The 15597-nt window shown below is 39.8% G+C and overlaps 2 protein-coding genes across 3 annotated transcripts; both read left to right on the top strand.

Moving 5' to 3' along the window:
• The first annotated feature begins 85 nt into the window (after positions 1–85).
• On the top strand, positions 86–2636 carry atpaf2 (ATP synthase mitochondrial F1 complex assembly factor 2). The gene is made up of 8 exons (XM_089014763.1): positions 86–437; positions 504–548; positions 681–829; positions 996–1093; positions 1224–1304; positions 1400–1512; positions 1636–1751; positions 1991–2636. Exons 1-8 carry the CDS (start codon positions 320–322, stop codon positions 2126–2128), a joined length of 858 nt encoding a protein of 285 aa, XP_088870889.1. The 5' UTR covers positions 86–319; the 3' UTR covers positions 2129–2636.
• A 329-nt stretch (positions 2637–2965) lies between these two features.
• Positions 2966–15297, top strand: tom1l2b (target of myb1 like 2 membrane trafficking protein b). Of its 2 annotated transcripts, XM_089015183.1 has the most exons (15): positions 2966–3085; positions 3440–3524; positions 3885–3963; positions 4333–4482; positions 4898–5032; positions 5109–5243; positions 5601–5717; positions 5815–5948; positions 6030–6081; positions 7718–7886; positions 8390–8516; positions 9527–9605; positions 11397–11456; positions 11830–11866; positions 13053–15297. In XM_089015183.1, the coding sequence occupies exons 1-15, from the start codon at positions 3034–3036 to the stop codon at positions 13199–13201; spliced, it is 1560 nt and encodes a 519-aa protein (XP_088871309.1). In that variant the 5' UTR covers positions 2966–3033; the 3' UTR covers positions 13202–15297. The 2 variants fall into 2 exon arrangements, with proteins under 2 accessions (XP_088871309.1, XP_088871310.1); XM_089015184.1 differs by lacking the exon at positions 11397–11456.
• The last annotated feature ends 300 nt before the right edge of the window (positions 15298–15597 follow it).

Below are 15597 nucleotides of genomic sequence, written 5' to 3'. Positions count from 1 at the left end.
TTGTAGTTTCTTTATTTTGTGTGAGAGTGCATACAGCCTATTATAAAACTACAACTCCCGACTTTTTATAATGTAATATGGTGCTCCCTGACCGACGCAGAGGTCACACGCGTGTTTTTGAACACGGACTTCAACTGGGATGATCAATCCAGTCGGTATACTGAAGCAATCAATTCACTACTGACGTGAAAATGTGATGTGATGCTCCTGTATACACGTAAAAATGTGGCGTATCGTGCTCTAAGAACAACAACGCAGCGTGTTTGTACTCATCGGCTAACCTAGCTCTCCGTAAACAACACAACACGTAATCGCTGCAATGTTTAGAAGCCTTGCTAGACTCTATCATCAGTTTGGAAATCCCCTTTCGCAGTTTAAAAGATGTACGAATCATTATCCCTTCAACTGCTCGTTAAAATACTCATCGGTCGCAACAGGTAAGTGACAATTTTCCACATTCGCACTGTGAAGACAGACCCAAACATATTCTTATGTGTTTCCAGAGAGAAAAAGATTTTATCAGGATGTAACGATATCCCAAAGCGAAGGTATGTGAATTGAATCTGTTTCCAACGCATGCAGAATGATGATGTGCATTTCATGTCACAATTGGACTCAATGTGCTTCTTTTTTATTACATATTTTATGCACTTTATACACTTTTAAATTGTCTTTCACAGGAGGTTTATTTGAGATAAACCTAGACAGAAAGAAGCTTAAAACTCCTGGAGGAAAGCTGTTCACGGTGCCAAATGAAGCTCTAGCCATCGCCGTGGCAACTGAGTGGGATGCTCAAGTGGATTCTCTAAAGTTTTACACAATGCACCTGGTAAAGCTAATCACCTGACATAAAATTCAAGTCACTTTTATGTGTGTGTAATAGTTAGCAAAAATGTGTACACTGTTATTTGGAATATTAGTATTTGCTCTGCCAAAATCCCACAATTATTCCAAGTGATTGTAACAATGTTTTCTTACTTTTACGTATTTTGCAGACTACACTTTGCAACACTGCACTGGACAATCCTACACAACGCAACGAGGACCAAATGATCAGTGCTGCGTTAAAATTTCTGGAAACAGACACCGTTTGGTATGTGAATGATACACGGCATATAAACGTTCAAATGTTTGCACTGTTGATTGAAATGTAATAATAAGGACGTAACTGTCAAAATACACAATGTACTAGATTGTGTTAATTAGATTGATATTTTATTTAGTTACAGAGTCGAAGAGCCCTATGGTTTGGTTGATCTACAGAAAAACGAGTGGGACCCTGTATTGCAATGGATTGAGAACAGGTAATCGTGGTGAACAAAAACACATCATAAATGTATATATTTTGTGACTTGTAAATATACATAGATATGAATGCTATACATGATCTGAATTTCAGATATAATGTCACTATTGGCTCCTCGCCCAGTATTCTGGGCCCTGACATCCCTCAGGCCACCAAAGACATATTCTACCAACATCTCAAATCATACAACTTCTGGTCTCTCACAGGTATATATTGACAAATGATTGATTATTATTTATATATGTTTAAAAGCTTGATTGAAATATCAGATTGTTTTTACTGTATGTGACCAGAGTAGATCATGGAAAAAATTGGTTTCTTCCATATAGGGCTTGAGTATGTGATCACCCAGCTGAAGTCTGTTGTGCTATCACTCGGAATGATTGACAGATATCTGAGTGTGGAGCAGGCTGTGCTCCTCTCCAGGCTAGAGGAGGAATATCAGGTGCACATTATGTTGTTTTTCTCTTTCAATTCATCATCAAGTTCAATAGCCTTATCCTAATGGAACAGTAGTCTTGAAATATGTGAATGGTTGTTTATGTCAGCTGTACGGTAAGCTGTTACATTGTTTGATTATTATTTTGCGGCCCAATGCTGAAATTTTTGGTCAGCAGCAAAGGGATGAATCAATTGTATTTGTTATTGACTCACTCAATACGCCTTGTTCCTGTTTCCCATCAGATTCGGTGCTGGGGAAATGTGGAGTGGGCTCACGACTATGACATGTATGAGCTGAGAGCCCGCACGGCTGCCGGTGCTTTGTTTGTACACCTGTCATCTGAGGGTTCAACTGTCAAACGCAAACTTTTACAGGACTGAGGAAGAAACTTGCCTTCAAATAGAAAGGAACGCAAACTTGCAGCTGACACCACTGTAAATTGTATGGATCAGAAATACAAGTTAGCGTGTTCATTCTACTCTGCAATAACAATTGCTCAGGTTGGCAGTCGTTGTTGTCATCCTGCCCTTGAAAATATGTTGCCAGCCTTTTTTTGGACAGTTTTGGACACTGTGCATTAACTGCATGGAGACTTAAGTTTCTTTTGTTTTTTGTTTTGTTTGAGCGTTCAATCTCTGTCAAAGTTTTTATTGACTGAGTGTTATGTGAGAGTTGGCGGAGTCCATCCCAGCTACCTTTGGGCATGAGTCAGGGTCCACCGATGCCGGCAAACTCATTGCTACGTAGAAATGGTTTAAATGTGTGGAGAATGCAGGACGTATACTTGTTGAAATCCTGTGATATGCATCATCTTTGTGGTAGAAATTAAATCCAGTGAAATGTATAGTGTTTCTAACCAATAAATGCACAGGAGCTGTTGCAAAAATATGCATAAAAGTACCTTAATCGTAGCAAATCTAAAGTTATCGTGTACAGTACTGTATATGTTTAAATCACAGCTTTACAGACAAACGCATTCAGAATGGATCGTCTTTTAACTGCACCACTCAACATGCAGAAAGTACACAATACAAAAATATAAATGATTGCTTGCTACAAAACCGTAGCAAGTGAGATAACCATAAAACAACGCGTTTTAGTGTCAACCTTTGGAGCTTTTATGTATACTCGTCTACCACTTGTGAGTGATGTCAAGACTGACCAATCGCATTAAAGAACAACGTTGGTTTGCCAATGACATGCCTCAGGGGGCGGGGCATGCTGGAAGTTTCCTCATGTCGCAACATCTCCATTCCCCGTCCCGAATTGTTTGTTGACGTGCAAGATGGAGTTCCTCCTGGGAAATCCGTACAGTACCCCAGTTGGGCATTGCATCGGTATGTAAAGAGACATAAAAGAAACGAGACTATTTTCAAATGTTTGGAAAATACGTTGAATCCGTGCCGATGTTGTGTTAGTGGGACCTAGTGCTATGCTAACAAGGCTCGTTTACGATCTCTCTGCTAGCCACCCAGCTAACATATTTTGAATGTGATCGTTGCAAAAGCATTGCCGGTGACAAAACGCACTGACGTCGTTTGTTGTGCTTAGCGGTCTGCAGATAACGTTTGCGAAGCAATTAGCTCATTCATCGGTGCGATGAATGAGCATTCCTCATCGCCTCTTATGAACTCCATTCGTTGATAAAGTAACAACTAAACGGCGTTTTCTTTCTTGTGCTTGTATTCTAGAAAAAGCAACTGATGGATCGCTGCCAAGTGAAGACTGGACTTTGAACATGGAAATATGTGACATTATCAATGAAACGGAAGACGGGTGAGTGCACAGGGCAAATCAACACATTGGTCACTTCTACAATGGTGCTTCAATTGAGAGAGCTGCAGTCTTGATGTTATATTTGTGTCTTTTGAAGCCAATCTCTTTTGTGCACATCTATTTTTTTACTAGGCTTTGCTGCTTATCTCGCTATATGGTTGAGCTGTTGTGTGAAGTCCACAGCGTGTTTGATCAGTGGTTATAATTGGTCTCAGATGGGCCCAGCCTTTGCATGTCACTATAAATAGCCTGCTCAGATCTGTGTCTACATTCACTGTATAAAATCCAAGTCGTAAGCCAAACTATTCAAACAAACCATGAGTTATTTTTTTACTATATTCATTGCGGTTTTGCGTGCAGGCCAAAGGACGCTATTAGAGCAGTGAAGAAGAGACTGAATGGCAATAGGAACTACAGGGAAGTGATGCTGACTTTAACGGTGAGTGCAAAGCTCAGGTGGATGAAATTAACGCCCAGCACACTCCAGTCGTTGGGCCGTGGTTGCCATGCTTTATATTCATGTTTTAAAACACACTTCCTGAATGCATCCCCTTTGCGTTGTTCGTATTCCTGTCATGTAAGGCTATAAAACCACTTGACAAACTGTTTAATAAAACTCAACACACCTGTTTTTAGCTGAGTCTCTTGCTGTGTACATACCACACTGTATGCCGCCACTTTATCATAATTTGGTTTCATTTAGCCCTCTGTTGTGGTCGTTACGCCACTGGTACCCTTTCCTGGTTCAAGTAACAACAGTGGGAGATAAAGCTAAACAAGTTTTGATGTTTGTCACTTCTTTCGACAGGTGCTGGAGACTTGCGTAAAGAACTGTGGCCATCGGTTTCATGCGCTAGTCACAAGCAGGGACTTTGTTGACGGCGTGCTTGTCAAAATTATCTCTCCAAAAAACAACCCCCCTACCATTGTTCAAGATAAAGTGTTGGCCCTTATTCAGGTAAAATCATAATAATTATATCACTATGGAGAAATTGTTATTGTTGATCAAAAACAGTCAATGGGGCGTTTTTGAGGCTGCGTAGCAGTGAGCGAGGTGCAGTCCGATTAAAATAGAGTGTCTGTGGGGCTTCGTTCCGTGCTGCTCGTGTTACCAGGCTCGCATCGGGTAACCTTGCAATGCTCTTCTTTCCACCGGTTGGCCATTGTATGTCATCACACTGTTTGTCAAGCCATTAGCGAACATGTACATACCAAGTCTAAGAATGCTTTTTGCAATATTACTGTTTCCATTGCTGGAAAAGAACCAGTGTCAAGAATGAGTGGTTGTTTGTCTATGTTAATTTGCAGCTAGTCTAGTGAAATTCGAGGAATATGAAAAGAACAAGTAAAATGTTGCCTATTCACATTTGCAGGCCTGGGCTGACGCATTCAGAAGCAGCCCCGACCTCACAGGCGTCGTCCAAATCTATGAAGAGCTCAAAAGAAAAGGCATTGAGTTCCCCGTGTCCGACTTGGAGACCCTTTCCCCTATACATACACCTCAGCGGGTAAGAGGAAAACCCGTATATGATTGTACCCGCGTTAAGCGAGATCGTTTCATTGTATTTATTGCTTTGTACCAAGACCGCATCTGCACCGGCGGGAGACTCAGCCCTGCATAAGTACACCATGCCTCCCCAGCCTGCACCGCATTCAGTTCCAACAACTCCGGTTCCAAACCTTCAAGCCTCTGGATCCATTAACCCAACACCTGAACAGGTACACAACTTCTCGTGTTGTCGGGTTACAAGTTGCGCAAAAGGCATACCTGCCAACTTCGCCGTTTTTGCCTTAATGAGCACAGTTTTCATTATCCCATTTCGGATTACGATTTATTCATGAAAATTACGGTTTCCAATAAAAACAATACATATGCTCCCCTACTTACAAACATTCGAGTTACCAACAATGGTACATGTGAACGTTTTTGTAGGAACATATGTAGTATTCTCTCCACGTGCACATATCTTTAGAGAGCATATATTTTATGAAATGTTTATTTATCAGTACAAACCCATACATGTTTATGATTTATGGACCTAATTTTTCCGTCTGTTGCTTGTATTTCCATGTCAGATTTGCAGACTGCGCAGTGAGTTGGATGTTGTTCGAGGAAATACCAAGGTCATGTCTGAGATGCTAACTGAGATGGTCCCGGGACAGGAGGACACTTCGGACTACGAGTTGCTACAGGCGAGAAAGCGCTCCTGCTTTTATGCATATATATTTTTTCCAAAACACTTCTGCGCTTTTTTTAAACTATATTTGTGTACCATGTGTGTGTTTATAGGAGTTAAATAGGACTTGTCGAGCAATGCAACAGAGGATAGTGGAGCTCATCTCTTGCGTCTCAAACGAAGCAGTGACCGAGGAACTTCTGCACGCCAACGATGACCTCAACAACATCTTCTTGCGCTACGAAAGGTTAATCGCACTTGACAATGTAAATCATCTGATCCGCTTTTGTTATTGGTGTGTTGGACAATGTCCTTTTCTCCACTTTAGGTACGAGAGATTCAGATCTGGAAGGTCTACAGCCCAGAGTGTCAACAATGGGGTAAGTCGGAACTTTGGGATGGAGGTCAATTGTTTCCCCTCGTCTGTTTTGCCATTCACTGCTTGACTGTTAGAATCCACTTCTAACTGGTGGTACCAAAAGCGTTTTTTTCATAATGTCATTCCCTGTTTTTTACGCCCATTTCACTAAAAACTCAACAAATATGCATTCAATGCAGGGCATCAGATGCTAATACAGTGATACCTTGCCTTACGAACGCTTTAGCTAACGAACTTTTCACTTTACGAACGTTAAATTTGCGAGAATATAATCTTGGCATGCAAACTATTTTTCGGGAAACACAAAGAGCGCCCCCAGTCTTTGGTTAAAGCCGCACGTGATTGGTCAAGATCTGTGGTAGTGGGGGGAGGAGACACAGACAGCAAGGGGGGGGGGGTGTTAGAGTGCTGTTGCACGCTGTGAGCGCACGACGCAGGAAAGGCAGACGATAGTTTGAAACAAAAAACAAAAGTGACAAAAAAAATCAAAAGTGAAAGGTGAGAAAATAGATAGAAAACACAGTGAAATTTGGACTCGTTTCAACTTTATTGATAGTTCAAAGGCAGAGTCTAGACTGCAATATCACAACTTCCAAGATGTACAACCCAGAGCTCCTTGAGACACTTTATGCAAAATGCTATCCATTCCACCAAGCCATCAACGACCATCACAAAAGTAAATAAAATGACTTTATTATACTGTACAGTTTATTTCTTTAATTACAATACCGTAGCACATTTATTCTACAAAAATAAGGTATATTTTTTACAGTTTTAAGGCTTATTTAGTTGAAAATTACGTTTTATGGGGACCTGGAACGGATTATTCTCATTTTAATGGTTTCCTGTGGGAAATTAATGTTTGGAATACACACTTTTCACCTGACACACACTTTCTGTGTACCAATTAAGTTTGTAATTCAAGGTGTCACAGTATTCAGAAAATCGCTACAAAGCTACAAACAAGAGTGAGTTTTAGTTTATTTGAATTTGGCGACTAAAATAAAATGACATTATCAGCAATAACTTGCTTGCTTTGTTCCATCGTTTCTTTGTTACTGTCACCCATCGAACTGTTCTCACGATCAATTTTTTTGTCCCCCCCTGTCCTTTTCTGTTCTCTGTTTCTGTGGCTAGCTGAGACAGGCAAGTATGAAACCAATGTCGGCCTTCCCTTAAAAATCAGTAGATTGTGAAAGTCATCTGACCCCATGTGGATTTTTCAAACCTGGCTCAAAATTAAGAGTTTCTAACCTTTTATAGCATGTTTTTTTAATTTTCTACCCAGCTTAATAAAATATCTTGCTAAAGGGGAGTTTTATTCATATTTTCTTTGGGTTCATTACGGGAGGGGAAAAAAACGCTCTGGTGATGACAACATTTTCTATGTAAAGTCTTGCAGTAAAACCCCTTAAGAAACTTTTTTTTGTCGTCCCCCCACCAAAAAAAAACAGACATTTTCATGCTGTCCTGAAGCTTATCAGCTAGATTTCATTTCCTCAAATCGAACATGCCATCACTTGTTTGTTTTTGCACTCTTATCTGATTATCAGCATTGAAACACCCCCCGCGCCTGGCGCACCCATACTGTGGGAAAAAAAATGTCATAATTTGTCATTCATCCTCCCCCTACCAAGGTCTTAAATGAAGCGACAGAGGACAACCTGATCGATCTAGGCCCCGCTTCGCCGGCAGTGGTCAGCAATATACCCAACGCCGCCCTGACCGGTTTGCCTTTGAGCCTCAACGCCACCGCGGGGAGACCGTCCTCTCCGGCCACTTTGGCTTCTCGGCTTGCTGGGCTTGGTATGTCCCTTACAAAAATAAATAAATAGACCCATAGATACATAGAATCATAGATACATAGATAAATAGATGCATAGATATATAGATATATAGATACATAGATGCATAGATAAATAGATGCATAGATACATAAATAGATGCATAGATACATAGAATCATAGATTCATAGATACATAGAATCATAGAATCATTGATACATAGAATCATAGATACATACAATCATAGATATATAGATACATAGATATATAGATACATAGATAAATAGATGCATAGAATCATAGATACATAGAATCATAGATAAATAGATACATCGATATATAGATACATCAATATATAGATAGATACATAAATACATAAATAGATAAATACATGGATAAATACATAGATAAATACATAAATAATACATAAATACATACATAAATATATACATAAATACATAACTGAGTCATATTTGTCTGGTCCCGTGTTTGCGATAAAACGAAGCATATTTCTCTTTCCCGCAGATGTCGGTGCAGACAGCGTGAGCAGCACTTTGAGCTCTTTAACCAGCTGCAAGTCTCCACCTTCCCAGGATGAATTTGACGTGTTTGCCCAAACCAGAACTGGGTCGCTCCCTGAACCTCACAAGATGTAAGGCGGATTAAGAAATTTTGAGCAATCAATGAATTAGTTCCGCGCCACTCGCGAGTCTTGAAATCTGGCCTGTCAATCACCACGACGACATTATATCTAATCGTGAGTTACCAAGGGTGTTTTTGCTATTTAATGCAGGTCTGTTAAAGTATTTTGTTTATGTGAACGCACCAAATCTTTCTCTATGTAGTAACTGCTGTCCCTTAAAGGACAACTGACGCCACTGGACAAGTTGTGTCCATAATTTGTAAAATCACTTCTACTGAGCGTATTTTACAAAGATTCCACCGCATATAGCTATATTTTACGTTTTAAGACTTGCGCTGAATACGTCACGTCACTGAAGGAACGCCCCTGACCGAGAAATCGACACACAATGCATTTTGGGTACTTAGTTTAATTTGAAAACTTTGTTTTGATCTGCGTTGATGGTGAAATTAGAAGGAAAAAAAGAAAAAACGCGATGTGTGTTGCACCAAGACTACTATTTGATACTGGTTGACACAAATTCCCAGCAGACAAATCAGCCCATTTTCAACGGAGCTTGGGCGCCATCTTGTGCATTTTCTGGGCGCTACATTGAAGTCCAGACGCCTCAAAATGAGACGGAAGGACTTCTTTAATCGATTACAAACATTTATGCTTTCCTCTTCAGAACTATTTGAATCATATTCATAATTGGATGAGTAACAAGAAAGCATCTTCTCTCGAATCTGAAGCCATTGTTTTGATTCTCAAGCAAGGCAAGACGTCTTGGCGTGATGTCATGAACAAGGGGGCGGGACCTTCTGAAACTCGCCATATCTGAGGTCATTTTGAAGTAGTTTTGGGACACTTTAACTCATTTTTATTGGTGTTTTGCATTTGACTAAAAAAATCATCCTGCGCGTTTTGGGTATTTTAGATGCTATAAAACGTTTTTCTGATGTCAGTTAGGAACCAAAAAAATGGTGTCGGTTGTCCTTTAAAACATTCATTAAAAGCATCATCGTTTCTTCCTTTCTCAGGAATTTGACAGAGGACAGCTCGGCTGCTGCTGCTGATCATCCTCCCACACTGGATGTACAACAGACCCGTGCCGCCACGGTGAGCCAAACCAGTGAAATATTTTTTTTTTCCCACATGTGTAAGAATAATGAGAGATGTAAAAAGTCCCCACCCTGCAGCAAACACCGCCCGATGGTTTTTAGCCAAATGACAAATCAAGAGTTGAATTGAATAATTGGTTCAGGGTGGGGCGATTAATCCATTATTTTCTTTTGATTTGCACAATGTCGATGCGAAAGGATAAAAAGAGGCTGTTTACAAAAGCCAGGAGAAATAAAGTAACTTCCAGAACGTTTTTTTTAAGTTTTTTTAATCATGTCATTTGGCTTTTCCAAAAGCAGAGGTCAAAAATCTGATTTTTTTTTTTTTTTTTGGTAGGGTTGCAAAAAAAAAATCTATCCGTTTTAAAGGACAGCCACCACCATTTTTTTGTTTACTATCTGACATCAGAAAACCGTTTTATAGCATCTAAAATACCCAAATCACACAGTCTGATATTTTTAGTCAAATGCAAAACACAAATAAAAATGACTTAAAGTGTCCCAAAACTGCCACAAAATGAGCTCGGAACTGGGCAGATTCAGAAAGTCCCGCCCCCTTGTTCATGATGTCACTATTGATCACACACTGCCTTGCTCCAGAATCAAAAAAGTGGCTTCAGAGAGTTCGGATTCGGAGAAGATCCTTTCTTGTCACTCATCCAGTTTTAAATATAATTCAAATAGTTCTGAAGAGGAAAGCATAAATGTTTGCAATCGATTAAAGAAGTCCTTCCGTATCAATTTGAGCTGTCAGGACTCCAATGTAGCACCCAGAAAATGCATAAGATGGCGCACAAGCTCCGTTGGAAATGGGCTGATTTGTCTGCTGGAAATTTGTCAACTAGTATCAAATAGTAGTCTTGGTGCAACACACAACGATTCACCATTGCGTTATTTATGTGTTTTCCTTCTAATTTCACCATCAACACGAAGTTTTCAGACCAAACAAAGTACCCAAAATGGATTGTGTGTCGCTTTCTCGGTCAGGGGCGTTCCTTCAGTGACGTAGGGTGAGGACTCATCACCAACTCAAAAACAAGACTTCCTGAATATTCAGCGTGAGTCTTAAAACATAAAATATAGCTATATGCCATGGAATCTTCGTAAAATACGTTCAGTAGAAGTCATTAGAAGTGATTTTCCAAATTATGAACACAACTTGTACGGAGGTGTCGGTTGCTTGAAGGCTTACTAACAAGACAAATATATCAAATAAGCTAATTAAAAAAATAATTATTAATGTTTATTACAGGTGACATCCGACTTTCGACCGGTTTCCGTTCCGACCAAACGGTCATAAGTCAAAATGGTCGTAAGTCGAAATCTATTCAAAATGTTGAATGGAGACTCGGAGGCGAAATGACTCGCAAACTCCCCCCTCTGATGCCATCACGCGGTCGATTGCTGTGCGAGAGTGATATGCTGGCTGGCTAAAATCGTCGTACGCGTTGCCGGAGTGTTAGCACGTTGCGGTGCTAGGCGTATAATTAAAATTTAAAAAATATGGTCTGGTGGTAGGTACGGGTGGTCGTAAGTCGAGCCGGTCGTAAATCGGATGTTACCTGTATTTGAATTTTAGTACATTTGTGGCTTGTTCAACACCAACCATGTTCATGCCATTTTAAATTATTATCATTTGATTTTTTTTTAAGTTGCATCAATTCATTTGCAAATAAGCTATAATCCCCTTTTGTGTTCCGGGCTGGGTTTTGTTTTTTTCTTTTGTTTTTTTTGTGGCTTTGCTGCCCTCACCGGCCCGCCCCGCGGTCGTTTTGATCTCGCCCTCTAGTGTGTCCGAGGCCAATCCTCTCACATGGATGACATAGAGGAGTGGCTCAGTACTGATGTGGTGAGCCCATTGTGATTTTATTTTATTTTTATTCTGCCTCCTTTTATATTGTTTTTATTCATACTGCCTTCTCCTTTGTCTCGCTACTTCATGTTAACCACTTACACCTTTTTTCCTACCCTCTGATCATCAATTTTAACATCCTAGATGGCTTTACTAACGCGCCACTGTGGGAAGCGGTGCTTATTAACTTGAGCATAATGTAAAATGAGCATTTTTAATTCAAAGGTGGCGGGCTAATCTAATTGAACAGATTTGATGTTTGGTTTATCGAGAAGGTGTTTGCATGCTGGCTCTGAAGTGCCGCTATTACAAATGAGGTTTTTTTTTTCTGTGTGTGGTGTCACATTTAAAACCTGTATCTTATTAACAGAAAGGAGAAGAGGGTGAAGAGGGCGTGACAAGTGAAGGTAAGTTTAGCATGGTGAATTTCTATTTATTTTTGAGCCCTCATTCAATAGATTAAAATATCTAATACAGATCTACCCTTTTTAAATAATCATCATCATCATCAATAATAATCATCATCATCATACTAATAATAATAATCATCATCATCATACTAATACTCACACTCATACTAACACTAATACTCATACTAATTACTCATACTGATACTGATCCTCATACTAATACTAATACTAATACTACTACTAATACTAATACTACTACTCCTACTAATACTACTACTACTACTAATAATAATAATAATGATAATAATAATAATTAATATATTTTATTTCTAAGCGCCTTTCAAAACGCTCAAGGACACCAGTCACGGGATAACTTTTTTTTCTGCTATACTTCCTTTATATTTTGTAAATTCCTTTCAAAATAAAAGTCTGGTAAGTGCTGGTGCTAATTGAAACGCTCACTGTCACTCCCACTTGAAAATTAAACATTGTGATCTATTTTCAAGCTCCAAATATTTCAGCTTGTATGTAGAATCTATTTCAATAAAAGTCTGCAACCTAAAGGTCAACATATAATGTAAAAAAACATAATAATTAATCATACATTTCAGTTAAAAAAGCTGTCGTCAGGCTAATGGAATGTTGCATATATGGATTTTATTGGATTAGCCTTTATTAGTCTAGGAGTGGAGAAATTTACATTTCATAGCAGCAAAGTTATGAAAGGAAGAGGAAAGGGAAAAAAGAAGTACAAAAGCAAAATACAGGAGCTGTGAGAAATAAATAAAATAAAAAATATGACAACACATACAGTCATTCAATCTTAAGCACTTTCTGCACCCTCTTTGTTTCATCAAACTGGAAAGAGGAGAGGATAGAAGTGTCCTTTTCACCAGTGGATAAGGAACGTAATGCTGAAATGTGCACGTCTGCCACAAGCTAAATGTTGAAAGCAAACACGAAGCTGTAGCATCCACTGCCAAAAAAAGATTGTCTCACATCTCCTGTCTCATGTAAATTCGCTTCAATTCCAAGCTGCGGCGGTTCTACATACGCATCGGCGCTCTGCACTGACGCTCCTTTCGTCTCATGTATATGTTACTATATATGTTAGTAGTGGTTAGTAGTACTATCTGTTACTGTAATCAGAAACCTAGTAAGACGATTCATATTTATTTGCCAGAGTTTGACAAGTTCCTGGAGGAGCGGGCCAAAGCTGCAGAGATGATCCCAAACCTGCCATCACCCACGAATACCGAACCCGAGGCAATGCAAGGGACCCCCAGCCGCAAGAAGCCGGACAAACAGGAGGACGCTTTGTTTGCAATGTAGTCCTGTCGTCGTCTTCATCTACGAGGATAGCTTGAATGCTACCGAGACAAGTCCGTTAACACTATTTAGATCCACGACAGGGATGTATCCTCATTGAAAGGGAGTCGATAAGTCTAAAAGGGAAAAAAAACACATACAAAACGGTCTATTTTCATATGTGAAAATGAAAAGGGAGTGGGACTAGTGACATGAAATGACACCGTTGCGCACTTATTAACGCTAAAATGTAGACGTAAACGGAGTGCACCCTTTAAAAAAAAAATGTTTTGATTCCGACAGTCCCCAAAAACCTCCCAGCATGCTTTGTCAATTATTTCGAGTAAGGAAAATCCTCCATTTTGTTTTTTGTTCTCCCGAGCATTCCTTTGAGAATCTTATTTCCCGTTTGTGTCTCTGCAAGGTGACACGAGGTCGTTTGTAAATGTGTATAAATGATAAATTTATTATACAGTGGGATTGTAATGGAGGCGAGGGATGATGAGCTTAATATTTCCTGGCTGCTGTATCATGAGGGATGCGCGCCCCATAATGTTGCACAAGAAACGGGAACTTGATGTTTAAAAAAAAAAAAGTGTTTTATTTGGGGTCCAATCTGCTTTTTTTGCGTGCGTTTTATGTGTTATAGTTTTCAAATCGCTGTGTTAGGCTGGAATTGAATTATTTGGCTTATGTGACCACTCATGCTCATAAGAAAATCAAGGAGGCGGTCTTATTCTATTCTCATTCTTTCGTTCAAATGACCAAATAGATATAGTTCCATCATCCCATCCCTTTTTTGTGTGCAGTTTGCATGTTATTTGTTCGTAAGAGTCTGACCTTTCCGCCGCCGCTATTTGTTCCCCCGGAAATGAGCTCGGGCGCTCACCGATGAGGCATTTCACGCTCATTGAAGGAACTAAACGTGTTCCGCGAGCTCGGAGCAACCGTGCACTTTTGACTGCGGCGTGGCATTTGAACTATTACTGGATATCAATCAGCTTACCTGACAAGCGCTTGGGTGTAAATCATTAATGAGTTATGGCGTGTTGAAATAATTTATTTGTAATTATCCCCACCATGAGTATTTTAAATGGTTTTATGGCACACAAAGAAAACTATATGGAGAAATCATGTATGTAAGGACAGTCATTTATTTTTGTGGCTTTTAATGGAGTCTTGATATGTTTTATACATTGCTGCTAGTTGGTCTGTTAGTGGTTCGCTTGGTGTTCTTGTGGGTTGAATGCAAACTTGTGTAAAGAATCATTGAGACTTGTTTTATTTACATTTTTATGTAAATATTTTTAGGTTAAATGGCGCATTCCCTACCCCCCATGCCCTGAACTTCACATCTTTATAGACTAGCTAGCTAGCGAGTTAGCTAGCTAGATAGCCACCCAGCTAGCCAGATAGCTAATGGATAGCCAGCGAGATAGCTAGCTAGATAGCCACCCTGCTAGCCAGATAGCTAATGGATAGTCAGCGAGATAGCTAGCGAGATTGCCACCCAGCTAGCCAAATAGCTAATACATAGCAAATAGCCCCGTTTTGCATTCTGTCCAACTTCCTACTATCTATTCGCTATCTCACTAGCTAGCTAGCTATTAGTTATCTATTACCTTGCTAGCTAACCTTATGTCTATTTGAGTCATTCAGGGTTGAGTGAACGCTGGTGTATGTGGCCGCCGCTGCTCACCCACAGAAAAGCTGATCCTGTGACTGTAAAGTGACCTTGAGAGTTTTGAAAGGCGCTTTGCAGATGGAAAACAGGCTGGACATGGCTGGTTTGTGGATGCAGTGAAGGCTCGGTAAGTGCATGAACGTTCAGGTGGGCTAACATTGAAAGTGATTTGATTATTATTTTTACTTTTTTTTTATTTCAGTCTGACCTTTTACTGACATACCTCAAACATTACCGATGTTCCGCTAACCCTGTGTGAATCCGTTCATGCTTGTGTGTCGTCTTTGTTGCCGATGTGTAACCTGGGTGCCAGTCTCGCTCCTTTCAGAGCGCGCATCACTGAACACTTAAGAGGAGAGTTGCTGGTGGAGATGTCATTTTTTTCTCCATTTTTGACATCTGCATGAACCAAATAAAACCATAGCAGTGTGACTTCCTCCTGACGTTGTGCGTTTTATTGATGAGTCAGACGAATTGGCTTCACTTGCCATTTAACCACTTTTGTCTTACTCTGACTTTCTTAGGGGAGGGTCCCACTGGCCTCACACTCATTTTCTTCCTTCGAATCTGGCTTTTAAAGTGTTGTTCTTATTCTTGAGAATGGTTAAATCCTGAAATATCTCTAATATGGATGATTTCTGATTTTTCTGTGATTTAAATGACAGTCATCATTAAAGATAGTTCCAAATCTTAGCATTAAAAGTACAATCATAAATAACAAATCCAGCCGCGACAA

The sequence above is a fragment of the Hippocampus bargibanti genome, linkage group LG15 (assembly GCF_051943395.1).
Source record: "Hippocampus bargibanti isolate YZ-2025 linkage group LG15, ASM5194339v1, whole genome shotgun sequence".
NCBI classification, from domain to species: domain Eukaryota; kingdom Metazoa; phylum Chordata; class Actinopteri; order Syngnathiformes; family Syngnathidae; genus Hippocampus; species Hippocampus bargibanti.
This window is presented reverse-complemented; position numbering and strand designations above follow the sequence as displayed.